The 27,636-nt window shown below is 44.2% G+C and overlaps 2 protein-coding genes across 6 annotated transcripts; one reads left to right on the top strand and one right to left on the bottom strand.

Moving 5' to 3' along the window:
* The first annotated feature begins 268 nt into the window (after positions 1-268).
* On the top strand, positions 269-13,860 carry VDAC3 (voltage dependent anion channel 3). Of its 3 annotated transcripts, XM_074808281.1 has the most exons (9): positions 269-403; positions 2,854-2,925; positions 4,053-4,102; positions 8,042-8,194; positions 9,319-9,371; positions 10,737-10,964; positions 11,873-12,023; positions 13,101-13,158; positions 13,362-13,860. In XM_074808281.1, the coding sequence occupies exons 1-9, from the start codon at positions 337-339 to the stop codon at positions 13,451-13,453; spliced, it is 924 nt and encodes a 307-aa protein (XP_074664382.1). In that variant the 5' UTR covers positions 269-336; the 3' UTR covers positions 13,454-13,860. The 3 variants fall into 3 exon arrangements, with proteins under 3 accessions (XP_074664382.1, XP_074664384.1, XP_074664383.1); XM_074808283.1 differs by lacking the exons at positions 269-403; positions 2,854-2,925; positions 4,053-4,102 and adding an exon at positions 7,469-7,530 and having other exon boundaries at positions 8,038-8,194; XM_074808282.1 differs by lacking the exons at positions 269-403; positions 2,854-2,925; positions 4,053-4,102; positions 8,042-8,194; positions 9,319-9,371 and adding an exon at positions 9,682-9,789.
* Positions 5,228-27,599, bottom strand: IKBKB (inhibitor of nuclear factor kappa B kinase subunit beta). Of its 3 annotated transcripts, none has more exons than XR_012621069.1 (22): positions 27,349-27,599; positions 27,176-27,270; positions 26,344-26,461; positions 25,538-25,607; positions 22,717-22,805; positions 22,171-22,260; positions 21,649-21,773; positions 21,204-21,311; positions 20,853-20,982; positions 20,198-20,392; positions 19,848-19,962; positions 19,397-19,520; positions 18,986-19,137; positions 18,809-18,870; positions 17,737-17,846; positions 17,426-17,475; positions 16,775-16,874; positions 16,427-16,574; positions 16,096-16,223; positions 15,264-15,354; positions 14,435-14,678; positions 5,228-5,432 (listed from the first exon to the last, which is right to left on the bottom strand). XR_012621069.1 is itself a non-coding variant. In XM_074808270.1 (21 exons), the coding sequence occupies exons 1-21, from the start codon at positions 27,451-27,453 to the stop codon at positions 14,610-14,612; spliced, it is 2,274 nt and encodes a 757-aa protein (XP_074664371.1). In that variant the 5' UTR covers positions 27,454-27,599; the 3' UTR covers positions 14,067-14,609. The 3 variants fall into 3 exon arrangements, 1 of the variants encoding a protein (XP_074664371.1); XR_012621068.1 differs by lacking the exon at positions 5,228-5,432 and adding an exon at positions 9,045-9,247; XM_074808270.1 differs by lacking the exon at positions 5,228-5,432 and having other exon boundaries at positions 14,067-14,678.
* Positions 27,600-27,636: the final 37 nt, after the last annotated feature.

The following is a 27,636-nucleotide window of genomic DNA, read 5'->3' as shown; positions in this document are numbered from 1 at the left end:
TGGCCCTTACTGAGGGGTTTGTCAGTAGTTCAAAACCGGCCCGGCAGTGAGTGCAGAGGTGGTTGTTACGGTAGCTGAAGGGGTTGAGAGGAGCCGTAGCACCTGCTGGAGTGTCGCACCGACTCCCTGACAGGGCCGGTGAAGTGGAGCTGACGTGCTGCTCCGTGGACGTGAGGCCCGGGGCGGGTTGGTACCAGGTGCGGTGATCTGCCTCCTCCCTCGAGCGGGCGTCGGCTGCTCCCGCGAGAGACGGCAGCTGCAGCAAAGGGCCGCGCGCGGGGCGGCGCCCGCCAGCCCTCACGGAGGGGCGGGAGCGGCGGCAGCGTGCCGGGGCGCATGCGCGGCGGCGGCGCATGCGGGGTGGGGGCGCCGAGACCTCTCCGCGGAGGCAGCGCGGCCGCAGGTAGCGGCGGGGCCCGGGGTGGCGGCGGCGGCGGGGCGCGGGGACTGGCCCCTCCGGGGCTCCGCGGTGCCGTCCGGGAAGGGCCTGGTGGCGTCCTCCGGCCCCCGGCGGGGCCCAGGCGGGCGTCCCTCGAGTCACCTTGCCGTGACGGGGCTGGGCCGGGGCCCCGAGGCGGCGCCGGGCGCTCGCTCCGGTCGGCGCTTCCGCGTCCTCGGGCCCGGAGACGCGGCCGCGGGCTTGCGGTGGCGCCGGGGCGCGGGCCGGCTCTCGCTCGGCGGCCGGGCGTCCTGCCCGCGCTCCGCGTTTCGCGGCCGGGAAGCGCGAACTTCTGGGGCCGGCAGCGGCCGAGCGCTTCCGCGGCGCCGCCGTCTCGCTGGGGAGAGGAGGCGGCGACGGGCCACGCGCCGTTATCCGTTGCGTAACGCGCGTCAGCAGCGGCCCGTGAGCGCGCTCGTGCTGCCGCGCAGGGGCGGGACGCGGAGCCCGTCGGTGCGAGGACGCTGATACCTGGAAGCGGCGGTTCTCATCGTTCTTGGGCGCGGTGGTGGTGGTGGTTTGTTCGCGGTTACGTCACAGACCGACGTGGGTATCCTCGTGTTTATTTCTTCGTTGAAATTTTCCACCTGGTGTTACCTTTTGCAGTTCTTATACAGGCGATGGCTTCCGGTGTGCAGTAGCTGAAGATGACAACGTTAAGCATCAGTTGCTCCCAACCTTTTATTCCTTGATGTATTTTCTCCTGCGGTGGCTGTACTAATTTTATTGTTGTAGGAGGGAAAATCAAAGCCCAAGATTAAGGAGGCTTTGTTTAAAAACAAAGCGCTTAAAATGAGTACTGTGGCTTAGTTCTACACGTCTGGCTTTACATTATGTTTTGTTGGCTGTTGTTATTGCATCTGGTTGGTGGAAACCCATTCAGATTTAGTATTAATAGTTGTGGAACTGTGAGCTCAGTTCCTCTAAATGGTTCTGGCTTGCGAGTAGAGCTGCTTGTTATTAGCAAAGAATTTATGTATTTCAGCATGAGCTAACCTGAAGAATCTTTTTTCTTTTTTTTTTTAGAATACTGTTTAAATACTGTCATGGTATTTAACATACACGTTAAAACACATACAATATGGAAAATACAGCTGTATAGTGTAAAGAGGGGAGATGCGTTAGGAGGGTCACAGTATTCAAGATGTCTCAATAGCATTATGAAAATGAAGTGTAAACAGAACAGGGTGTCAGCCCAGAGGATGAGATTTAGGTTGAGAAAGTGCTGAACGGGGTGGTAAAGTCTACCTTTACTTGAAGTGTTTTCAGTGAAGCTGGTGTGGAGAGCCTCACAAGTACTTGGTGGTCAACTCCATTGTCATTTTTCTTTCTAAAGCACGTGCCCCTCTGTGCAGGGAGTTAGGAAGATTTGAGAGACAGCTGGCAAAGCATGAAAGAGGTAGGGTGTGGCATGTTTTCAGAAAGGAGGGGATTGTTATCTAAGCTCTTGCTGTTTGATGTAACATCTCCATGTAATTTGAAAGTTAAGAGTAGACTGATGTCTTCAAAACTCTTTAGTAGTTCAGTCCCAACTCCCAAAATGTGTTGTGGCTCACCACTGATGATTGTCAAACTTGTAATTGAAAATAGGTTATGTGGTTTGGAGGTCAGCTACAAATACGTACAACTATGGAGTGTTCCTGTCATGCTTTCAAGAGCTGGACAGTCCCCTGGAAGCCGGATGTGACTAAAGAGCATTTTTTTAAAAAAATCTGCATGTGTTATACATTAAAATATCCAAGCATCAGCCTTGCTCCAAAAACTTGAGTTACTAAGCTTTTGAAATCAGGGGGTTGAACTATTCTGACAAACCTATTAAAAAAACCAGAATGAAACACTAAAAAACCCCCAAACCCAACCAACCAAAAAGAACCCCAAACCGAGAAACCCCAGAACCCAAATTTAAATGTGAGTTGAAATTGCTGAATTGAGAGATTTGTGTGAAAAAAACGTTTTAAAAGAAAGATATGCTCTGTTCCACAGCTGTGTTGCTAAAACTATTATAATAATTTGAACTGTGCTGTCATAAAAGTGCACATTCTGTTTCTCTTTCATCAATTTAATGATTCGCTGATTATAACTTTTCCCTCCATCGGAACAGTGATAAGGCTCCCGTGAGCTCTTTTAGCAATCTAAGAATGTGAGGCGTGCATATGTAGTTGAGTGTAATACTGCTCCTGGGGTTTAGCAATTACAAATAATGGATTGGCTTTCATAACTTCTTTGAAATTAAGTTCGTTTGGTTTTGGCAAAGCAATGATGACGCAAGAGTGACTTTCAGAAGTCTTGCAGCTCATATTGGTGAAGTACGCAGAGGGTACGAGTCATAGGCATTTGTAAATGTAAAACTTCGGATATAGTTTAGATTTCAAGCTGTTAAACCTAAGATTCTTACAGCTTCCAATGTGTTTCAGATCCAATGGCTTTCCCACCATCATACAGTGACTTGGGAAAGTCTGCCAGGGATGTATTCAACAAGGGATATGGTAAGTAACGTGACCTTTCATATTTTTTATTGGGCACCTTGAAAAATGACAATAAAAACATTAATATGCCAGAGATCCCCTAAATACCTTGTGCTAGGAATTCAGCAGAGGCCTGGATCATCTGGCCCCTTCTGAATTTGGAATTTAGACATGTGTCATGAAAATGCTGCAGTAGGCAAAGTTAAGAGGGGAAAGTTATGAGTTCGACCCTAAGATGCACTTCAGAACAGTCTCTGAAGAATGCTGCATTTTTTACCTTCCAATTTTCATATTTAGAGGCATTAAATCAAACTCACACAGATTGCCATAGGAGACCATATGTGGCAACAAACAGGTTCCTGAGGTAGAATGATGTTTATGTTAAGCGGAATAGCCTATTGTCATAGCTATAGTGGAAATAATTTCACAATATTTGCATTCCTCTTCAAGGAATTTAAATGGAGAAATTCTGATATTAGTCCCTTTTCTGGGAGCAGTACTAAAAGTGTTGACGTTTTTAATCTGGTTTTGTGCATGTGTAATAAAGATTGCATTTGTATTCCAAATCCATATGCTTCATAAAATTAAAAAGCGCTCTGGTCTGGTCTCTGCCACCCTGGAGTTCAGGCTTTGCTAAAATTCAACTCAAGTTCCCCGCTTTAGTGTCAATTGTTTCAGACTTTACTGCTCTGTGCGTGGGCCAGGTATTTCCTTAGATTCGTAGCAGATTAGAAAGAAAAGGAAGAAAGCAATGGTATCTTTGTATACAGCACTGGTCAAAGTATGTTGAAACATATTTTTCTCAGAGAAGGGGAAGATAAAAATTTCTGCCCTGCAATCAGAAATATAAAAGTAAATTGAGTAAATCTGAAGAAATGGTAACTGTATTGATTGGTCCTAGACTGCAGGTAGCTACAGAAGGTGGAGATACTTGATGATGGGTGTCTGTTAGGACATTAAATTATGAGGCCACCACTTTGAATTGTCAAAATTCCTTCAGTCGTTCCTCAGTAAGACCCGCAACTGTTGAAACATGAACGTAGGCTGTTTCAGGTCGGTGTACCCTACCTGCTGTACTTTGGGTGTGTTGGAAATAAGCCTTGCTTGTATATTGCAGTGAAACAGATGCTATGTACTTCTATTTTCAGGATTTGGAATGGTCAAGTTAGAGTTGAAGACCAAGTCTTCCAGTGGGGTGGTAAGTACTGGGGGCTTTGAGCATCACCAGCATTGCAATGGAAGGACAAATTCCTGAACTGGTTGGTGGTAACAACTTGCTAGCAGGTGTTGCTTCTGTCAGTTCTCATTTTAAAACCTATACCTGACTGAGGTATTTCTTCAATGGTGTGGAACTGATGTAGCGGTATTTCTTTTCCTGCGGTGTGCTAGAATTTTCACACATTTTGTCAGGGACGTGTGGCTTTCCTCCCCGTTCCCTTTGCCACATCCCAAACATGAAGAGTTTTTTCACCCTATATAGCTCTCATTTCTGCTTATGAATGAAGTTGAATTTCTCTGCTGTTGTTGGTTTTTATAGGATTTTGAGTCCAGACTGACTTTTTATCCAAAAGGCCAAGGGGCAAATAAGAGCCAGTTTAACTTCATTTTCACGCAACGTCCACCGTGCTTACAGTGCAAGACTTAATTAAAACTAAGTAGTCCTCCTGCAGTACCCTTTATGTACAATTTGAGGGCATTTTATAGACATTAATTAAGCTTTAGCACTTCAGTTAACTAGAAAATACTATGATCCCCACTTTAATGATGGAGAAGTGGAGCTTCCTCATGATTTCACAGGAAGGCTGGCAAAACCAGGAATGGATTTCATAATTTTGGTCTCTCACCACAGGCATATATTGTTTACTAGCTAAGCTTAGTCTTACACTGAGTCTCAGTTCTGTGTGTGCTACCACTTGAGGCTGTTCTGGTTGATAAGCTGTGCTGCTTTTCAGCCTACTTCATAACTGTATTTGCCTTAGCTCCCTCTTTCTCTTGCATTCTTATCATGCAAATAGTGTAAGTCAGTCATTCCTTTTGTATTACTATCTCAATTGAGCTTTTGATGGATTACTTGCATTGTGCACCAGGAACAGGTAGGCACGAGGACCTGTGTTGTTTCTGTACTATGACTGCCACTAGTTACTGACATCTCATGATATGCACAGTTTTCCTCACTGGAAGTTTTGATTCTCGGATAAGATGCTAATGGTTAATTATTCTGAATGCGATGGAACGTGAGCAACTGTATTAAGTTCTAAAATGGCCTTTTCCTTTTCCATGCAACTTTCGTGTTGGATGTTTATCCAGCTGGTAAGAACAGTGATTGTTTTGGCACGTTGTCTCTTTATTGCTTTGTCTAGCAAGGTTTTCTGTGGTGCATACTGTGGTTCATAAACTGTTCCATTGTTTTTAGTCATGTTATCTTCCACATCATGAAGTTTGACTGTGTCCATAGCTCTTGATCTGCTGTATGATCCATGTGTGTAAAGCCATTTGCAATCTTTGTCCAACAGTCTACAGTCAGAACACTGTAAAAACAGCAGGAGGGAAAATGAGATAGATATGGTATTGATACAGTTGGCTTTTGCTTCAGATTTTGTGCTTGCTAGTGTTTCTAACGAGCATTCTGCTGCACCAGAATGGGGTTTTGGGGATGGAGACAGGGTTAGGAACAAAGTGAGAGATCTAATTTGTACTTGGGTACTAATAGTACATCTGATTGTTATTGTACAGAAATGTTTTGGGTGTATTTCCTGTGGACTTAGAAAACAACAATGGTAGTGTCTATTGATTATAATGGTTTCGTAGATTGCAGGTGGTTTGGCCTACTAAGTGCATGGCATGCCTGAAGGTGCCAGCCACTGTGAACTAGAAGGTCAATGAGAAGCTGAGCTTGACTGCTGATTCAGACTGGAGTGTGACAGGGAGCCAGAATGAGTATGATTTTTCAGCTACAAAAAATTCCAAGAAATGCTTCTACACAAGCTGATTTGATTAGACTTCTCTAGTTTAGTTAGATTGATGGCAGCAGATGCTGACTGCGTGCCTTCTGCTTCTAGAAGGAGATCCAGTTCTGACACCTGGCAAAATCCTTTGGCTTTTGATCATATGACAGCACAGGGTTTTTTCCCTTTGGCTGTGAGAAAAACATTTTACAATCTTTCCTCTGCTCGGTCTGAGAAACAAATCAAGCCTTTTTAATCACTTACCTGACCTAAGATCAGAAGACAGTTACTTCTGAATTCTGATGCAGGTTTAAGATGTCTTTATGCTGAATTTGTGGAAGTGACATTAGAGCAGCGTGTAGCAATTATGTCTTAAAGGACAGACATGCGTCCTGACTTGCGTCATGTATTTTTGTTAACTGGCTAGCTGTGTTATAAAACTGCTGTGCTGTTGTAGTAGTGCATTAGCTTGAGTAAGTGTCTTTTTTTTTTTCTTTTCTCTTCCCCCCCACCCCCCCCACCCCTCACCCTGGTGTGTAAGGAGTGTTACCTGGCTGTATTTCCCTGGTACTTCAAAACCACTTAAAGACAGTCTTTGTACACTCTGCAGAGTCCAGAATTCTGAAAGTAATTTAATTCCAGGAATACTGTCCTGGAATGAGATGGATCTGAAAAGTCAGGGTTCCAAAGCTTGGATGTGTTGGCAATGGATACTGCCATCTCTTAGGCACTGTATCTCTCAATATTTAAATTCCAGAAGAGGTGTAACTTGGAAATGTAATGGCAGATTAATTATCTTTCTTCAAGGAAAATATTTGAGAGATGAGGACAACGAATGAGATCAGTTCTCAGATCCTTCTTAAAACCTAGCTCGTACACCTTGAGCTTAACACTGTGAAAATATGTCTACTCATTGCTTTATAGTGTGTGCATGAAACTCTGAGTAGGCTACCTCTGCGTTATTCCAGGAGGAGAGATGTTTATTGAGACTTCAAGTCCCCTGAATAACAGGAAGCTCTGATGTGTGGGGGACTGGCCAAACAGCATAGAACAGCATGTTACAAAATATATATTATACAAAATTCAAAGTTGTTGGTTCAATTAAACTAGTCAGTGAAGGACCAGCTTGATGGAGAGATGTCAAGGTGCCGCTGGGGTCAGGTTATTTTCTGATACCGTGAAGGAGGAAAGGTCTGCAATTTTAAGGTACCTTACAGAGGGGTGACCTAGCTTCTAAAGTGTAGTTGCTGGCTGAAGTAATGACAGAGAAGTTAGGTTGAGGGAGAAGGTACACTGAAGTCATCAACATGATATATGAAGAGTCTTAAGTGACAACAGCATAAAGGGTAGAGGGAACAACAATGTTAGGGTACAGTTGTAGGTGTGAAAAGCATCAATGACCATTTTCCAGAAGACGTTTTCACTGCTGAAAGGTGGAAAAAAAGAACAAAAAGGAAGAAACACGTGAAGTGTTTGGAGAAATGAGAGAAAAATCAGTCATTTGGTTTTTTTGCTATTCATCTAGCAGCATGTAGGATTGCTTTTCTTAAGGGAGAGTGGTTTTCCAGAAGGACTATAATGGGTGCTATTTCATGCACAATTGGGACGGTACTGGTAAGATGATAAAGGGAACTAGAGGAGATTGCAAGGAAAAATCCAAGGATATGAGCAGCTTTGTATCCCAAATGAGTATCTTTTTGTATCTGGGTATGGATCCATGTGAAGGTACAGAGCAAGTTGGGGAATGTTGAAATAATAATTGCCACTTTGGGCTGGAAAAAAGATGTCAGAAAAAGGTTTTTTTTGATGCAGGGGAGGTTGGTGTATAAGTTAGGAAAACAGTGCTGTAAAAATTAGAGGGAGGAAGCAGGTAATCAAATCATGACGCAGATGAAAAGTAAGTGAAGATGTCAGGTCTTTGTGTAATAGTGCTTTTTCCAACCTAAGCAAGTTCCAGGGCTCTATGAACACACCTCAATAAAAGAAATATCTGGAACAGAGATACCAAAAGAAATAGCATTTTGTGATGCAAAAATAATTATTTTTGGTGGAGATATGGAAGAAGAAGAGGACTTTGAGGGTTCTGTTAAAAGGCCTAAGGGTAGCAAGTGTGACTGCTGGCACTTGACAAGTGGAAAAACTGAATGTGATTAAATACCAGAGTGCTGAAACTCCTATTATGCTCTTGGCAGGAATTTGCTGCAACTGGTTCTTCCAACACAGACACGGGCAAGGCTTCAGGCAGTCTAGAGACCAAGTATAAGATCAAAGACTATGGACTTACATTCACCCAGAAGTGGAACACAGACAACACATTGGGAACAGAAGTTTCCATGGAGGATCAGGTAAGAAGTAGATACCCTGAAAATGTTTCTGCAGCTGGTATGAGACAGTATTCACTTGAGCAGAAAACATTGAAGAGTGAAAGTTGCACAAAACTATCTGAGGTACTAAAAAGAAAGAAGTTCTGTATATTTGCAGAACGCACAGGCTGAGTGAGAGCATCATGAATTTTGGGGGTGGGGAGTGCAAGCATTCCCACAGCAATGTGCTGCTACATAATGATCCACAGGTACAGAGTTACTGAGGTTATGGGCATGTGAAAGTAGCTAGCTGGTTGAATATCGCTATTATCCACTCCAAATAGGAGGTTTGGTTAAAGATATATTCTAGCTGTGCAGAACTGTCACTGCTGCAGTCATGCAGGGAAAACAAAAGAGGGGTCTCATAGTTTTAAATGCCCTAATACATAAGGACTTAAGTTTGTCTGCCTTGAGATTGAATATCTTTTGTAAGGTTGAAAGAAATATTAGCGTTTGTGCCTTGGCGCTGCTTACACAAAGGGTTGCTCTAGCATACAGCACTCTCAGAACACTTGTTTCTTTTTCAAAGTAGCTTTACGCTTTTCACTTAATGCCTGAAGTGTAAGATAATGGTGCCAAAGGTAGTAAAAATTCTGCTTGTGCCATCTGCCATGTATGGCCATCAATTTTTGTAGTTAGTTTTGCACATTTACCTCTGCTTTAAAATGGAAAATGATGTCCAGCTCAAAACAAGGGTGGGAAAGCTGAGGCAGGTTCATGGCTTGGTCTGTGAAGTAGTACTATGTCTTAAAAGAGTACCCGTAGATTCTGAGAGAGATTCTTGAGCTACCATATGCATTGTTGGAACTATAGGGAGTAAGCAAACACTTAACTGAATGGTTTTCTTTCTTTAACATCATTTCTCAATTTTCTTGTATAACACATCTACAAAGCATGCATTGTTACAGGGCCTCATCGTGGGGAGAAAAAGTCCAAATTTTAATCGGTCATCATGCAGCATCTTCAGATTTCGTTGTAAAACATGTGGGAGGCGTTTTGGTTGTGTTTTGTCTTCTCTTTCGGCAGGAAGTAGAGCTATAGTAGTGGAATATAACAAATTACATTTCAGCGGAGTTCTGAGCAGATGTGTCTGTTTTTATTTGCAGTTGGCAGAAGGATTGAAGGTGGCTCTTGACACTACATTCGTACCAAACACAGGGTAAATATTTTCTGTTACCTTTATCTAAGGAGTGCTAGAGTTTCCCATGACTTTTAATTAGAAATGCTTATTCTGGTCACTGTGTAAATGCTTAAAATTTACCATAGGCTATTCTGCAGACACTGTAGAATGTTTTGAAGGCAATGGATAATACCGGGCTCAGAAGGACAAGGTCTGCTAAAAGTGATTCCTCAGCTTCTTGGCCACTGGCAAATGTGTTGTTTTGCAGTAGGTATTATATGTTTGTAACTCTCCCCTTAAACATCTAGGTCTTACATGGACCACTTAACTTGTGCCATCTTTGTCATGGTGTTGACAGTCCTACTGCTGTCAACACAGTGTCTTAAGAACACAAAGCAAAATTACCTTTTTTTCCTGATGCTTTTGGGCAGATGTCAATGCACAGCTGAATGAGGAGGTAGGTACCTATTGCATAGGTACTATGACAAGAAGTGGAATAGCACTTCTTTGTCTTTTTCGATTATCATGTATTTATTTTTGGTAGGCAGCAGAGCACAGGAGGGGTGTTTAGATTTGGATAATGCACAAAGCTTGAGACTGCTTTGTAAATAATTACTGGTATTTGTTTATTGTTGGGGAGAGCCTCTCAGAAAAATCAGAGTTTGAAATACTTCTTGGATGTAAGGAATTAGAAGCTAAGTAAAAAATGAGATCGCAGCCCTGGCTGCTGTGTCTTCAGGGAGAGAACAGAGACTGGAGAGAGCATTAAGGAGGTGGTAAAATTTTGTCTCAGTGATATTAAGTTTGATTTTATATCAAAATGAGCACAAAGATGCAGTGGAGAGAGAGGAAGAGAATTCTCCGGAGGGACAAGTAAAAGGCTAAGTGGATGATGTCTGGAGGATGAGGAAATTCGTTTTCGATAGAGACTGGTATCCAGCAGTGAAGGAGGAAGAAAAGCAAGCACTGCATGTGAATGAATGGTGGAGAGAACCGAGCAGACAAAATGTCGCTGAAGGACAGAAAGGCCAGCTATCGGTGCAGGATGTCAGGGATGCTCCTGAAAGAAACGGATGATGCTGTAACGTGTTGTACTCACTTGTGGAGAACAAAATTTGAAACCTGATAGTTTTCAGAGCATTAAGCAGAAATGCTTTTGTCTTGCTTCTTGTGGATTTTAAGGAGTTTGAGATGGTGGAGGAAAAAGTGGCACCACGTAAATATATATAATAGCAATAGTACCCTTATCCCATGCCCTCTTCAGCAGCTGTTAATGTTAAGTTTTGAGTAGGCGTTACACTCATTTAATTAACTGGCCTTAAGAAACATACATGCATGAATGAAACTACATATAATACATACTTGTATACTACCAGGGATAAAATGGCATGTTTCTCTCTGCAGGAAAAAGAGTGGAAAGTTGAAGACCTCCTACAAAAGAGAATATGTAAATCTAGGCTGCAACATAGACGTTGATCTCTCTGGACCAACCATCTATGGCTGGGCAGTGTTGGGCTATGAAGGCTGGCTTGCTGGCTACCAGATGGCTTTTGATACAGCCAAGTCTAAGCTTTCACAAAATAACTTTGCTCTCGGATATAAGGCAGGAGACTTTCAGCTGCACACTAATGTGTAAGTGTTATTTGAGCCTCAAAAAACATTATCAGAGGAGCCAAACTAGATGAATAGTGAGCATTAAAGGAGTTCGGTAAAAGGTGGGTGGATGGAAGGGGATGCCGATTTGTTTCAAAATACTTTATATTTGGAGTTTTCACCTTCAGTACAACTAGAGCAGAGGCAACTTTCCACCTCCTGGCTGTCTTTTGAGGTCTTGTTTCAGGGTAATTTTGGTTTTTGTGTATGTATGACGGTGGCGTAAAGGCACTTTATAATGTTAAGTTGGAATGAAAATCTGTAAACTTCTATCTAGCACCAAAATAGAAGTTAAAGAACCTTTGATGAAGCTGCTGTACCTTCCCCACCAGACAGAAAGCTTCTGGCTCAGAAATGCCAGAGGTGAAGAGGTGTCTGTTGCCTTGTGCTTGAGTGTTTTCAGCTGTCATTGCAGTGCAGCTCTAGTCTTGGCATTCAGATGCTCTGAGAGTCTTTGAAGATGGCGTATTTACACAACTGCAATGCAGTAACATTCTTTTCAGCCTCATCATTCCCATAACTGACTTTTAAGTCTCTTCTGGATTTGTCCCTTTATGCATTATCGCAGGCTTGCTTTCTTAAGACAAGCAAGCAACTTTTATCTGGATTTTTTTTTTTTTTTGTCAGAATCTCAAATCGTAGGCCTTAGCTGTTGGAACATCTTGTTCTATTCTGCAAGCAAAATGTGTGTTTTGCATTAAAAACATGAACAGGAGTCTGTCACCTCCAGCTAGGAAGTAGATGAACATGGGTCCACAGGGAAGTACTGGAGTTCTTGGTTCATTTTAAGAGATAATGATTAAATGATTGTGCAGAAGGGTTAATCTAAAGAGTTACTATTTACTGAACAAAGCAAGGCTTGACACACTTTCATCTGTTACAAACAGGAATGATGGCACGGAGTTTGGTGGGTCTATTTATCAGAAGGTTAATAATAAGGTTGAGACATCAGTCAATCTTGCATGGACTGCTGGCAGTAACAACACACGTTTTGGCATTGCTGCTAAGTACCAGCTGGATGAGAAGACTTCCATTGTGGTAAGAATTTTGTGACAGGAACAAGTATTTCAAGCTCCCTTAAATACTGAAAATTTGTGGTATGAAGTTGTTGCTTTAAATAGGTACTGAGAAAGCATGGTAAGTGGCAAACTGTGGCTTCTGTTGTGGTTCAAATCTAAATTGGGATCTCACAGGTCATCATATTTGTGAAACTATTTTAAAAAAAAATCTGAAGCACTGTGGTGAAATAGTCACTAGTCTGACTAGCATGCTTGGAGCCTATGAAAATGTGTTTTTGAAAGGTAATGAGGGGATGCAATTGTCACCTGATGCACAATGTAAAACTGTACTATAGTAAAATGACAGAAGTTCAGCTGAGCTTAAAGCCTTCTAACAATCAGGTAACCCTTGAAAGTCAGCTGAGGTCCTCAGGTAAGTGTTGCTACTGACACTTGCAAATTCTTGCAGAAATGTTAGGGCCAAAAAAGAAGGTGGTTTAAATAGTGAGAGAGAGAGAGGTTCAGGAGACAAAACATGTCCATGGGGAAGTGACAGTGAATAAAAGTAACTGTGTGCATTCTGACACTAAGAACTGACTTGTTACGCTTCACAAGAATTAGTTCCAGGTCAGTTCAGCCAAAGTTAAAGATAGGAAATACTGTTGTAAACAGCTCAAAACTTAGTAATGCAAAAATGGGTTTGCATATTCATATATTCAGTGCTCATTAAAAAAAAAAAAATCTCACTACTAAGCAATTTGTGAACAGGGATCTGTGAACAAGAGAGACTTCACTGGCTACTAAGGGACTGCAGTAACTAGCCCTTTAAAGGTTATAAACAGACAATACTGGAAGCAGTGAAGGACAGGGTGGCATTTTATGTAGGCATATTGGGTCACAATTTGAGGGAAAGATTGGAACTGTTACTTAAGCTTGTTACAGCTTAAGCTGGAAACTCCTGAGGAGGAAAGGAAAAGACTGGAATACACCTCTGCTAGGGGTTAGTCTGCAAGTAGTTGAAAGTTAATGCATAAGCCACCTTCTCAGGGCACTGGGACAATTCTGTCTGAATATTTATACACAGCGTCTAAGTACTGTGATTTCTTTTTTCCTGTAGGCTAAAGTGAATAATGCCAGCCTGATTGGAATTGGTTACACTCATGCTCTCCGACCTGGTATGTAAGTCTAATTGGTAGTACAGTATGGGTATTTTACTGTCATCTCTAGAACAGATACCTAGAAATCTTATGTAAGCTCATCAAAGTAAAGTGTATGTACAGAAGTTCCTGTAGCAACTAAGAGTAGTGAGGCTCAAGTACTTGAGGGAGGGCATACAGGGATATCAGTGTATGAAGGGTCTCATTACTTCCTTTCCTAGGTGTAAAGCTGACGCTCTCAGGCTTGATTGATGGCAAGAATTTCAGTGCTGGAGGTCACAAAGTTGGGCTGGGATTTGAGCTGGAAGCTTAATGCAGCTTTAAGTAAAACAACAGGTGGTGCTCTGGAAGACAAAGGAAAAAGTGTACCCAGTGTGTTTCGGCCTTAATCTTACTCTGAAAATTCAAGAAGTGTGAACTTTCTACTCCTCCAAAGAATAATTTTAACCCAATACTGAAGTTCAGAGAGTGCCAGCACATCAAAGGAAGATACTTGAAGGCATGCATGGAAGCTGTGATGTTTGTGCCACATTTCACTTCAGTTTCCCCTATTTTAAAATCTGTTCCTACAAACAGAAGATGATCCCACTTCTCCCCATTATTGTATTGCATCCTGCATGTCCTGTACTCCACAACCTTTTATAAAAGGCGGTCTGTGTGCTGTAGTGGAAATCTGGGTTTACATCAGAATGAAATAAATTGGTCACAGTTGGAACACAATGTTGATGTGTCTTGTCTTCTCAGTAAGGCTCAGAAAAGCTATGCTCCATCCAGATGTGCTTTTTTTGGCGCAACTTTAAGCACGGTTAATTAATAATCCGTAAATGCTTTGTTAAAGTGTATGCGTACACTGAAGATTTCCTCCTCTGTGGTCTCTATAATATTCTTACACCTCTCATGTTTTAGAGACCTGCACAGCAAAAGCAGCTTTTTCAGTAAAATGTTATTGAGGGTATCAAAAAGAGCAAACCAAAAGTTTACATGTTTTAGATAATTTCGTTCCCATATAGGAAACAATTATTAGGTAAGTACAACCGTTACACTTAAGGAAAAAAGTGCAAATCGGCAAAGTTAAGAAATTAAGTTCACAGTTCAAGTATATTAGGAAGGTGACATCTACTAGTGACTGTGCAAGCTGATTGCCTGCGTTGTCCATTGTTCGTTAGAAAGCCTAAAATGCAGCAAAACCACCACATGTGATGCTTAAGGGAAGATACATCAGGACAGAGAATAGCTGCTGTCTTATGGCATGATTAAGAACTCTTTCCAAGCAGTTACAACAGGCATTTCCTACCGTGTCTTTGTGAAAAAAGTGTCCGAGAGGTGGATACTAAAAGCTAGGCCATGTGTATCACATAAGCAGTAGGTGATAGGAGGCGGCAGCACTTGAACTTCCCTTGTCAGAGGCAGCAGCTTTTCACAGTTGGCTTCATGAAGTGGTATGTCTTCAGAGGCAACCGAAGTGAATTTTACATCTGGGTTTGTTCTGGACTGTTTGTTTCTTCTACCTGAAGCTGCAGCCAGCTCCAATCTAGAGCCTAAAGCATAAACAGTTAGAACTACAAAGTTCAACACTAGCTTACAGTTGAGATTTCTCCACAATAAAGAGGAAGCAATTTAAAAGATTTGAAGATTTTACTGTGAACAAGTTGGTCACTACAGTTTTGTCATGAACCATGCGACTGCTGTAAAGGAAGCCCTTAAGCTACTTATTTTCTCTAATATTTTACTTTTTTTTTTTTTCCCCGTGTTCTGCATCATTAAATAAGCATCCCTGTCCACCCTTGTATTGCCACCACAAGACCATCCCAATTTTAACCATGCAATTTTGCAGCATTTTTGTACAGCAGCCAAGCGCCTTCCCCCATCCTTTATTGTTTAGCACAACTTCAGTCCCCAGCACATGGCTCCTGTTCTTGGCAAGCAGGGAATATGTCAGTCAGCAGTTCCAAGGAGGGGAGTGGGTGCTTTCTATCTCCCACAACTCCTACTCTCTCCTTGTCCAAGAGTAATACGCAGATTTCTATTAGCCATATTACTTATTGGTGGCAAAGTTACACAAGCAGAAGTTTGAAGCCATGCGCTTCCCCAGCCCCTTTATATAAGAGTATCAAATATGTTACCATGAAGCTCTGCTCCTGATCCTTCATTGTGTCACGCATCACATTTTCTAGTTGGCTACAGAGTTTCTGTGATTCCAGCAGTAGCTCCTCACTGAAAGGGACAATTATTACACAATTATTTTCCATGGCAGTTTTGTTGAAAGAAATGCTGCCTCTACCTTTAAGAAGCATTTCTGGCAGGTATGCTGCAGAGCACTGAGGAATATTAAACCTTTGCCAGTTAAGTCATAAGCTAGTAATTCCTACTGCAACTGGGAAAAATCGGTGACATCCCCAGATTTACTGGGACAGGGTAAAGGAAGCATGTTCCAAGTTGGGAGCTGGGTTCTTACTATGTGGAGTCACTGTTGTTAGAGAAGAGGTTCCAGAACAGCCTATAAACTGAAGGAATAAGCAACATATAAATAAACAAACCAAGGTCTGTCATTCCAACTGGTGACCCAGTTCATTTAAGCAAGCCAAAACTACATGTGCTTGCTTAAGCAGTCTCTCCTTTATGATACAGCTCAGCTGCTATCACCTTACATGACAGTGCTCCAACAATTCCTGCTGGCAGTGTACTTCAAGTAAGCCCAACCGTGCCAGATAAAATAAACTCTTTGTTACTGAGACAGGGGGAAGTAAAGCTATACATTATTCCCAGTTTTTCAGAAGGAAGGTTCACAAGCCCTAGGAAGTCCAGCTACTAAGGTAGAAAAGACTGCGGACAACGGAAGCTGAACACACAAAGTGTAGAGTGTGAGAAAGCCTGTGTGTCATTACTGCACAAAGCAGGAGTCCCAGCTTTGTAGTGCTGGCATGAGCAGCTACAGAACTCCAGAGTTTGCCTCACCTTTTCCTGACTGATTCTGATAAATTGTAGGTTCCAGAAGGGACCTGCAGCAGTAGCTGGCCAGGGCTACCAAGACGTGATGTGTTCATGCTCTCTGGACTGCCAGTAACAGGACCGCGTACTTTACTCTGAGGAAAACACAGAAGATGCAGACTGCAATTATTTCCACTAATTTCCAGCAGTCAGGAGTATGAGTCAGCCTGGTGAACTTGGCTTTAATACCAATTCAAAATGACAGAGAATCATAGGACAGACTAAATTTACTATTCTGTCAGTAACCTGTGCTACAAACAATATTTTCAGGTTAAACTGGAGTTTTTATATCACTTACACAAGCAATTTTCAGCAAGTTCCACAGTTCTTTCTGTCGTTTCTCCTGAAGCCTAACAACTGTTTCCTCATCTTCGTTCATCAGATTCATCACTTTCTCCACTCTGGGGAACAATTCCAGTGCCTTCTGCTTACAAACTACAGTTTTACTATTAAAAAAAAAAATAATAATCAGATCACACATGGGCGACTGCAGTAGAGGAACATTTCTCAAGTTTCCTATTTCTTATAACACTAAGATCTCATTATCTGTGCTCACTGGGTTTTAAATCTCTAGAACAAAACCTCTTGCTGAAAGACAAAATGCTTCTTCTGAACCCTCAGTAAAAGCTGACTTTACAAAGCTCACCTGAGCTGAGCATAAATGACTCGGACTTTTTTTTCAAAGGTCTGGATTGCCTGTAGGAGCAGTCGTACTATTTCTTGGCTGTCGCCGCTTGTCCTCTGATCTGGAATGAGAGTGAGAGTATTACACAGAAAGGTAGGCTTATAGGACAGAGTGAGAAGATTCTTAGTGGCTTGTTTCCACTGCTGCTTCTTTAATCCCAAAACATCCAAAGTCCAGGGCACACAAGTTTGAGTGGGATGAATTGCACTGGATTTTAGCGCCCTTCTTCAAAATTATGAGAATTGGAAAGCAGAGTTGGTAAGGTGGGTCTAATGCCTTGGGGCTGTATGGCTGCTCAAAGGAGCAGCTACATCTTTCATTCTTCCTACACAGAAACAGCACCATAGGCTTGAAGCAACAGCTTGCTCTGAAAAGAGCTCCAGAGGAGTTTCAAGAAGAGCTCAGAAAGCTCCAAGCAAGCAAGGCTAGCCTAGTTTAAAACTGACTCCCTGACTCCCCTCTCCAAAAACAGGCGAGTCCAGTAGAGTCCATGTGCAGCTAGCATATGGGCAGGCCTAGAATGCAGAGAAAGTTTTCCCAGTGCTCATTACTGCATCTGCAAAGTTACTATCCACACAAAGCAAGATGACCTTGAGCTAAAGCGTCTTTTACCTCTTGGCTTCTCTCTCAATCTCCGGTACAGCTCTCTGGCTTGTTCTTCTCTAGAAGAAAAAGGCACAGAACACAAAGGACTTCTCTAGAACCTAAATTACAAACAAGTAGTTCAAGAACTCAGATCTTTTATATACCAGTCTGTCATTTCAGACCAATCACAGATTAGGAGTCAAAAGCTGTCTTTTAGTGTCAACGTCTTCCCAGTCCCACATAATTTGGGCTGAAGACATAGCACTTTCGTTGTCCTGCAATGAATAAGCTTAGCTAGCAATACTCCTGCATATAAAGTGCAGGGTAGTTCAACTCACAAATCCTCCAGTGTTCCTCCTTGTTTACGACCTAGCGGGCTTCTCTGCAGATCCACAATGTCTGTCTGCAGGGCCATCATCCTCTTCACTAGCTGATCCACATCATCCTCCTGAAAGCAGGGCAGAACATAAGCATTGGGACAGTCTCATACTACGAGTTACTACCACTCACACCTCACATTTCTAAACACGTCAGCAAGATGCAAACAGCAGCCTTGGACAAAGACAAATGAGAATATGAGTAGTTTCAATGCAAGGAAATAAGCTTACTGCTCTGGGATAAAACAACTTCCAAGAATTTTTTGATAAAAAAATTCAGCCTGCAACAAAGAGCCACTGAAGGCTCAGACTTTGTAGCAAATGTACTGCTGGTTCCCAGGCCATCAGGCTTCCTTTTCCTTGGCTATTCCCTATTCATCACCACTTTTCCCCTTTTCCCTCAGCACACAACTACATCCACTCCTAGCACCCCAAATTCTGCTTTTCACTTGAACTCATTCACATGCAGAAGCTGCCGCTTGTTAGACAGTCATTCTGCCCTCTGCCTCCTCCCAGTAGAGGAGGACCAAGTGTTGGAAGAGAATACAGTATCGACTAGTCACCTTTTGCTCATCTGGAAGCGATGGTCCTGGGCCCTACAGGGGTTACACTGTCAAAAGGCCAAATGCCTTACTGGGAGCAGGTGAAGAGTGTTTACTAAGATCGGGAAATTGTTGTCTTTTCAAAGTTCAAAACTGTTGCCTAAAATTCTTGTTTGATCATCTAATTGTTCGTTTTCCCATTCAGTTTAACCTGTGTTCCATATCCTCTTTTCAGCTATCCTGGCTCCAGGATTGAGTTAGCAGGACATCTGAGTGCAACCACTGCAAAAATCTCCTCTTGCATTCCCCAAGATCTCCCTTTTTCCCCTAACACCTTACACAGTGAGCTTCATGAAGTACTGGCAAAAATGGTGCCACCCAAACCAAGGCAATGTGACAGCTGGAATCAGCCCAGACACAGGAAGTTTCTATTTTAAAGGGAGGACAATGAAGAGTATCTTTAGGATAACCAGTTAGATTTAGAAACATACCCGCCCACAAAGTTCCACAGCTTGCTCCATCTCTCTCCAGGCAAACAGCAGCTTCTCAGAAGCTACAGGAACAAAAGAAGAGTGAGTGCTTTTCTCAGGTTCATACAGGAAAAGGTAAGATACTTTGTGGGCATAAGAGGCACAAAAAGACCTCTGCTTGCCCCATGCCATACTCACTAATTCCAAATTCAATCTGCTCTTTATACTTCTCCAGATCAATTTGGATGCTTGTTTTAAAGAAGTCCAGCTTTGCCTTCAGCTGCTGGGAAAGGGAGGCCATAGAATTCTTCATCTTTGAGAGGGTGCTATTGTAACGCAACAGATTCATCCTGCATGGACAAAAAGAAGGTCCTATTACCCTCCCAAACTAAAAACGCAGACTTCCACTTTTATCAAAAGTAGATACTTCAGAGTGTAGCAGTGAGCACAAAAGCAGTTGTGTCAGAGGATGGAACTCTCAGCTTTTCGTTAATCGTTAATGCCTCCACTTGTGGGCTTCCCCATTCCAACATGGTCCCATTCCTGTCCTTTCCCTTTCACCAGGGAACAAAGGCAGAGATAAGTATTCTAGAGAAACTGCCACCGTACATGGCTGCTCGCTGCCCCTGCTGAAGCCGGTTACAGTCCTCTTTCAGCATCCGAATCGTGTGCCAGATCTGACCCCACACTTTCCGCAACTGGAAAAAGTGGAGATTCTTCTTTGGATCCTGAACTGGAAACAGAGGGGAGAGGGAGAAACATGTGTATTAGCATGAAGCCTAGAAGTATAGTTATCACATGACAAAACACACCAAAACATCACTCCTTTGAGGGGCGTGTTACCTCTTGCAAAGCCTATAGTTGGCTACCCCTACGCAGCTTCCCCAGTATAACAAAATCACTTCCTTTCCTCGGTTATTTTGCTGGTCCATTTTACTGCTTCTTCAGTCCCAACATGAAAAAGCTCTCTCTACTCTTTGCACACAATACAGATCACAGAACACAGGCAGCCCTCTCAATGCAGACAACCTCTCATATTCACGCTAGAGAAAGTCCTTACGGATGCAGTCAACACTTTCCGGATGAGGACGCAAGGCAACCTGAGCCTCATAAGCAACTTTCTGGTTATCGAAGAGGAAGAGGAGATCTGTGTCTGCAGCAGCAGTATCATTCACCTGCAGAAGACAAAAGACCCAAACAGGTTCTCTCAGAAAAAGCAAGCCTCAGTAACACCACGAACAGAATGTTCCTCCTCAGCCAAAGACCGAACACCAAAGGCAACAGAGTGCCTCTTCTGCAAGGGCTATTAGGTGTGTGTGGTTACTGTGACAAAAGCCTGCCAGGCTGCACTCCCTGAGTGAGAGCAGTGCCTGCTGATTCACTCAACAGCAAGGGAGCATCCAGACTCACCTTGCTATCAGCTATATGTTTAGTGGCCAACTTCTGAGAAAACAACGCAAGTCCAGCTTCCTGCAGTAGTTCCTGGTCCTGTTCTGGGATTCCCGTATCTGACTGGATCCTGGCCTTCACAGTCTGCAGAGTCTCCTCCTCTGTCACAGGGTAGGTGTGTACAGTTCCCGTAACCATGTTCAAAACATGAAGCAACTACAAGAAGAGTAGTGTGACGTGAGAGGGGCTGAAGATATATTAGTCATGTTTGAGCAGAGATTCCCAGGACTGAGACGCTGGCCACCGATAAACCATTCAAAGCACTTGCAGGGCTCCAGAAGTCACTTCACAGCTACTTCATAACATTACACCAAAGCTCTTATCCTCCATCAACTGGAAGAGAAGCTACATGGCAATTAAACAGCTTCAGCTGCAGAATCCTCTACCAGAATATGGAACCCAGCGCACACAGAAGCTATTTGCTACTCCCAACAAGCTCAGGGAGTACCTGCCTCAAATAAGCAAGAGGAAAGCACCTGTCACTAGCTGTCAAGAGACAGATAAATGAGATTCTGTGCTGCTCCTCCTCCTAGGTCTATGACTCAAGCTTCTCTCATGGGTTACAAGCAACTGCTCTCTGGAAAACTTTTCAGGGTAATACAGACCCATTTCTCACCTTCAAGTTCAAAATGTCATCCAAAGCTTTGAAACACCCATTGGGTCCATATGTAGGATCTGTACCTCTCTGCCGTGGGTGCCACATTAACATGAGTTGCAGCCATTTCTCCAGCCTCCCAGCCAAAACACTGAAGGACCAAAACAAGGAGATCACAAAAGGTAAAAGTGCATTTGCAGTCACCATACGGCCTGGACTCTGCAGAAGGACTTACAAGGGACACAAGCACTGTTTGTGTCATGCACTCAATTTATTCACAGAGTAACACAGTAAGGCATATAATACAAACCTGGTCCTTTTGCAGAAGAAACAGTTTATCCCAGCATGGCATAATAGATTTCTAGTCCTCACCTGTTTAGATTGTTTGGGCAGGGTAAACTGCTAGAAAATTTGACTTCTCCACATAAGTCTTCTGAAACGACAATATCCAGCTCACTCTTCTGTCGCACTTTTGTATGCCTAATGAATTCAAGCAAGTACAATGGTGAAATAACCACCTGCCTTTCCCAGCCTGCATGTTAGTAGGCTCTTAAAGCTACTCTTGATGGCTGCAATAGATGCCACTTTGGTTTCTGCTACATGCCCTGCAGGAGTCAGTCCTGATCCCAAAGCGCAAGTATCAGGAATGCTGAACTTGCTCGGGTAGGTCAGACTCCTGTGAAGGGATTCAGTCTCCATAGGACAAGGAACATAGGGATATTACCCCTAAGAATCAAGAGACCACACTTCTACTGCCTGTAAACAGGACAGTTGCATTGTGTGCACCCTTCTTATCACCTGGCCCCAGCTCACTCACCATTGCACTGGCTGCCAGTTGGGCAGGAATGGTCGGAAGCCTGTAATGCACTCAAAGGCCAGTGTGCCAAAGCTCCAGTAATCCACTGTCACCGTATACTTCTGCTGTTCCAGCAGCTCTGGAGCCTGAGACAGTTTACACACATGTGAGACAAAGCCACCCATCTCTTAGCGCTCTCTATCCCTTAAGAGCTCACTGACATTTGTACAACAGATTAGAGATGGTGCTGCATGCTCTGCCTCTCATGAGCTTTGAGATCCCCTCAGAGTGAACAGCAGAAGTTATTGGCACTCCTGCCTCTTACGTATAGCAGACATAGCTAGCAGACACTGTGAAAACCCAGTGTCAGGGAAAAAAAGAAAAAAAAAAGAAAAAAAAAAAAAGACACCTTTGCTAGCTGCAGCACCCCAAACACACCCCATACCGGGGAAAAGTACTTCATCCCAGCCCAAAGCCTAATAACAGTTAACTCTATCCTACGGCAAAGGGGTAGCTGCTCTTCTAGCTGAATTCCTTCCTTACCAAGTACTGTAGAGTCCCAACAAAGGATGTGCACAGGCTACCCTGATCCAACTCCTTAGCGTAACCAAGGTCAATGATTTTGTGTATTAACTGAAACACACAACAAAGAACATTAGAGAGAAGTCCTGTTAAGAGCACACCATACAGCAGAGAAAGAAAAGGTTCAGCTCTTCAAAGGTATGCAGGAAAGGTGCCAACAAAGAGATGGAAGCAGAAATGGGAGGCTCCTGTAGATTCCTAAAAATCACAATGTAAAGTTGTCATTAGCTTGATACACACAGAGCTGGAGACACTACTGCTAATCAGATCACTGATCAACCAGTACAGTCTGGTTATTCCCTTAGGAGTTGAAAGTCAAATTGTCAGGTGTTACCAGAAGTCTAATATGACCTTTCACCTCAGCTGCATGCAGAACACTGTTCATCTGACACACAGATCTGAGCTAGCTGTCATCCTGGGTTGAGTGTTCTTGCAGAGAGACCACTATAACTGCATGAAGCACATGCATGTTGTCTGCACAGGCAGACACACCTGGTTCCGGCTTACCCTTTGCTCTCCTTGCTGCAGCACAATGTTCTCTGGTTTCAAGTCTCTGTGGATGATCCTGTTCTCATGAAGGTACCTGAGAGCAGAAGCTGAGACACAGAAAAAGCCACTTGTAAGAGTGTAACTAACAGTACCTAGCATATGCTCAGCAAGGATTCATTTCCACCTAGTATAAGCAGGGCTTTTTGGTCAAATCTTGTACAATCGAACACAAAATGAAACACCAAGTGCAAAAGTCAGCATCAAACACTTTTGGAAACAGAGTTTTCTCTCTGATCTTCCCTCACACCCTTCCCATAAATTGGAATAACATTCCCTAGCTTCCAGTCAGCAGGGACCTCCTCAGACTCCCAAGACCTTTGGTAGATGATCAAGAGGGGTCCTGCCATAACATCCACCAGCTCCTTCCAGTACTCTGGGGTGAATCCCATCAGGCCCCATGGACTTCTGAACATTCAGCTGATACAGCTGGCCCATTACAATTTCAGTGTCCACAAACAGAAAGTCAATATTTCCGCACTCGTGGTCCTCCAACCCAGGGGACCGGGCACAGCCCAATGTCTGTAAGTATTATTAAAGACAGAGGCAAAAGAAGCATTGAATGCCTTCACTTCTTCTTCATCCCTATTAGTCAGGTGACCACCTTCAACAAGTATATGGCCAGTGCTTTCTCTAGACCTCCTCTTGCTATGAACGAACTTTAAAAAGCCCTTCTTGTTGTCTGACACAACAGTGGCCAGTTTCAACTCTAATTGAGCTTTGACCTTTCATGTCTTCTCCCTGAATATATGAACCACAGCTCTGTAATCTTCCTGCAAAGCCTGACCTTGCTTCCAGAGATCATACTATTGCTTTTTCCTCTTGAGCTCCATGAGGAGTTCCCTGTTCAGCTAATCTGGTCTTCTGCCCTGCTTGCTTGACTCACGACACACTGGAACTGCCTGCTCCTATGCTTCTAAAAGGTGGTTCTTAAAAACTGACCAGCACTCATTGACTCCCAAGCTCTCAAAAGCAGATTCCCAGGGTACTCTGCTAAATAGCTCCCTGAATAGCTTGAAGTTTGCTCTCTTGAAGTCCAGGGTGGTAACCCTGCTGTCCTTTTTCCTTATTACACTGAAAATTTTAAACTCAACCATTGCGTGATCACTGTGGCCAAGACAGCCACCTACCATCACATCTCCCACAAGTCCTTCTCTATTCACAAACAGCACGTCTAGGAGGGCACCTTTCCTAGTTGGCTGAGTACTTGTAACAGGAAGTTATCTCCCACAAACTTCGAGAATTTCCAAGACATGCTCGTCACAGCAGTGTGATACAGCCAGCTGATGTCTGGGAAGTTGAAATCTCCCATAAGGATGAGAGCTACCAATCCAGAAACTTCTCCTAGTTGCCTACAGAATAAGTCATCGGTGCTAACATCCTGGCTGGGCGATTGAGTGGCTATACTCAGCTTTTCTTTACCTATCTGTTTCTTCAACCTTCCTAACCTAGAATCCAAAAGCTGCTCTGCCCATCACTTTGTTCTGTCTTGTCCACAAGGTGTTGTTCTCCCCATTTCACCTGCAAAATTCTTCATAGGAAATTTCTAAGAGACATACTTTCTCTGCTCAGAACCATCAAGACCCCACAACTGGCAGACTAATGAATTCCATCTATACTAGAAAGACAAAAAATCTCATCTTAAGAATACATAAAGGCAGAATAAATGCCCTCTATTTTCTCACACTTGCTCAATGTAATACCTTACTATATCTCCCCTCCTGTGGATAAAAAGAAAAATCATGATGCTAGGAAAAACAAAACTTGGCAGCAGTTTCCAGTTTGTGCTTTTTGGCCATGATTCAGGCCTGAGCCAAAGGAATTCACTTTTCTGCTTTCTGAGACTTTGTGTCCCTTCTGACAGTGCTGCATTCCCAGAGCGAGCTCTCTTGTTCAGTGCAAAACAATCCAGCCAGACTTTCAGGAGTTATCAACAATATAACCCTAGAAAGACCAACTATGCATGCACCGTAAATGATCCAGAGGACAAGTGACATCAATAGTTGAAAATATTTCTTATCAGCTACAGTTCAGATCATACAATTGAAAATTTGGGTCTGTCCCTCTTCCCAGACATGCACAAGCATGTGAACACAAGCCTCACTCTAAACATGATCTGCCATTGTCTCTGGCCAGCACTTGGTATCATTTCCCGGTCACTAAGGAATATAAGGATGAGGCAGCAGAATACAAATGCTCTGGGAACACAAAGGACAGGAGATACACCTGCAGTAATGACAAATGCACGTTTATTCTCTTGCCACAAGCTCACTTTCTAAGCGTACGTATGCCCCAAATGGACTTCCTCAGCTGCAACTCAGTAAGATCACAACATAGCTTGACCGAAAAACTCTAACCCAGAAGTTTCTAGACAGCACTTGGCAATCTTCGCACCAGAACCGTCTGAAATTCCACATAGTGGTTGCCCAAAGGCTAAAGGAAACCCACTGATCACACACACTCTGAAGCTGTTAAGCTGAGGGCGAAGACTGATGGGCAACATAAACCAGAGTCACTTGGCAAGCGTTCAGCTATCCAGAACTTTCCGGGAAATCTTAAGTGGCATTTTTGCTGGGCAAGAAAAATCCGTCTCCACATTTTCAAGAACAAAAAATCAAAGGTTGGCTCTCCCACAGGGAGAGCAGGGCAGGAAACAAGTACACTCTTCAAAGGTCAGTCTAAGATGGAGTCATTAAGATGACTGCTGTATATCCTTATAAGTGGGTTCAGCACTGAAAGGGGTTCCACAGTTCAGACAACTGAAGATACTGATAGCGCTTACCAATATCAGATAACAAGATGAGAATAGCTTCTTCCCGCAAGCCACAGCAATTCTCCAGCTGATTCAGGTACTGCAAGAAAATAAAACAGAATATAGTCTTTCCCTCCTGTATCCTGAGTGGGGCTCACAATCCCACAAACTCTCACGGATGCAAGAAGTTCCAGTAACAGCAACAAAATTCTCTAGAGGGACAAAACTCTATGGGATCATGACCTCTGGTAGCAACAACTACAGCTTCAGGCCTTGGTCTAACTGCATGGGAGGAGAAAAGAGTGGGTGAAAGAAATCAGTGTCACCCCCATTCTCTTCCTTCTACTTGCTCCATCCTTCATAGCCTGTGACTGGCAGCATCAGCTCAAATCTCAGCTCTAAACTCTGGATTTTATCTATGGGCAGATTATAGCAAAGGTTAGAAAAACAGTAAGATTAGAATTAACATGTGTTATTTTTTCCTATGACAGACAGGAGTTCAACACTTTCAGGAAGGGTATAGCCCACAGATGTACCCTGCCCTACGATGGTCTTGGCCATACTCACATCCTGTTGCACATCCCTCACCCTCTACATGCAAACTCCTCCAGTGTCACTTGCAGCCAAACAAATACGAAAAGTTTCAGAAAACACTTAAGTCTTCAAAAGCTGAATGTAACATTAAGGACTAACCCACCAAAAACTGTTGGTGCCATGACAAGAATTAGGAAGCATCAGGATGCGAAAACAGAGATTTTACAGGTAAACTTCAATAGAAACCCTCAGATCAGCTGAGAAGCCGATCCAGCCCTTGGTCACTATCCCACAGACCTCACCTTGCGGAGGTCTCCGCCTTGGCAGTACTCCATGGCCAGCAATGGCAAGTCATTTGGTGCAAGCTTCTGCATCCCTTCAGGGACGTCACGGGCAGCCACCACGTTGGGATGGTTGAGTCTGAGGAGCGGAAATGAGGCAAGTACACATGATGAGCAGAACCAGGGTAACACCTGAAAGACGACTGTTCTGCAACAGCAGTTTCACATGCTCATGGTCATCACACAAAGTCCTACAAGGGCATTAATCCTTCTAGAAAAACTTAACTAGTGAATTCGAAAGGTCATCCATCTTGTAAACTCATCTCATCCATCCTTCACGGACCTAGATTCATCCCAACTCCTTGCATTTCACAGGCAGTCAGTCCATTCCTTCAACGCACACGCGCAACAGATCTGCCGAGGAGCTACAGGCACATCCCTTGCGAAGCAGCATGACGCAGTCTGTTGCCACCCTCCAGAAAAGACCCAAACTGCCATCGGCCCATTGCATCCTACAACATCAATCCAACGCCCCGAAGGACAACCCAGCACGGACGTTAAGCCAGGCAAAAAGAACAGCTCTGTAGCACAACTGTGGTAACGCTGAAGGCAGTAGCAGAAGCACCGAAAAAATGAAGTCCGAGACCCGGGGCTCTGACGAAACACCACGCCAGGTTTTCTTTGGCGTGTGCTTCCACCCGCCCGCCCCCGTGGCGGGTCAGGCACCCTCCCGGAAGAGGCGGCAAGCGGCGACGGCCTCCGCCATCATCCACCTCGGCGCAGCCGCTGGGTCTGCGCTCGAAGGCCGCCCCCGCCGCGAGCAGGCCCCGGGCTCCGCCCGGCCCGGCCTCACCTCTTCATGATCTGTATCTCCAGCGCCCAGCGGTCGCGGTTGCGCGGGCTCAGCTCCTGCCGGCACTGCTTGATGGCCACCTGCTCGCCGGTCTCCTGCGGACACAGCGCGGGCTGGGCTGAGCGCGGGCCCCGGGCTGGGCCGGGCCGGGCCGGGGGGCGGCCGCCGCCTACCTTGTTGTGCCAGCGGATGACGTTGCCGAAGCCGCCAGTGCCGAGGCGCTCCTTCATCTCCCAGGGGCCGCAGGTCTGCGCCTGCAGGGCCGGCGGCCGGCTCATGGCGGGGCCGCGGCGCTCCGGCTCCACGGTCTGGGCCGCGCCTGACGACGTTTCCGGCTCCGGCTCCGGCGCGGGCGCCCGCCCGCCCTTAAAGGGGCCGCGCTGCCCGGGCGGGCCGCAGCGGCGCGAGCTGCCGGCCCTGTCGCCAGGGCTGCTCCGCCGCGGGGCAGCGCCCGTCCCGGG

Source organism: Strix aluco, chromosome 28, assembly GCF_031877795.1.
Source record: "Strix aluco isolate bStrAlu1 chromosome 28, bStrAlu1.hap1, whole genome shotgun sequence".
NCBI classification, from domain to species: Eukaryota; Metazoa; Chordata; class Aves; order Strigiformes; family Strigidae; genus Strix; species Strix aluco.
This window is presented reverse-complemented; position numbering and strand designations above follow the sequence as displayed.

Excerpts from the sequence above, each read along its gene's own strand:
- VDAC3 (XM_074808281.1), top strand. The coding sequence starts at position 337 with ATGCGCGGCGGCGGCGCATGCGGGGTGGGGGCGCCGAGACCTCTCCGC. Across the intron at positions 10,965-11,872 it reads TTTCAGCTGCACACTAATGT|GAATGATGGCACGGAGTTTG; the intron begins GTAAGTGTTATT and ends TGTTACAAACAG. Across the intron at positions 13,159-13,361 it reads CACTCATGCTCTCCGACCTG|GTGTAAAGCTGACGCTCTCA; the intron begins GTATGTAAGTCT and ends TTCCTTTCCTAG.
- IKBKB (XM_074808270.1), bottom strand. The coding sequence starts at position 27,453 with ATGAGCCGGCCGCCGGCCCTGCAGGCGCAGACCTGCGGCCCCTGGGAG. Across the intron at positions 27,271-27,348 it reads TCATCCGCTGGCACAACAAG|GAGACCGGCGAGCAGGTGGC; the intron begins GTAGGCGGCGGC and ends CTGTGTCCGCAG. Across the intron at positions 19,963-20,197 it reads AACATATAGCTGATAGCAAG|GTGAATGATACTGCTGCTGC; the intron begins GTGAGTCTGGAT and ends TGTCTTCTGCAG.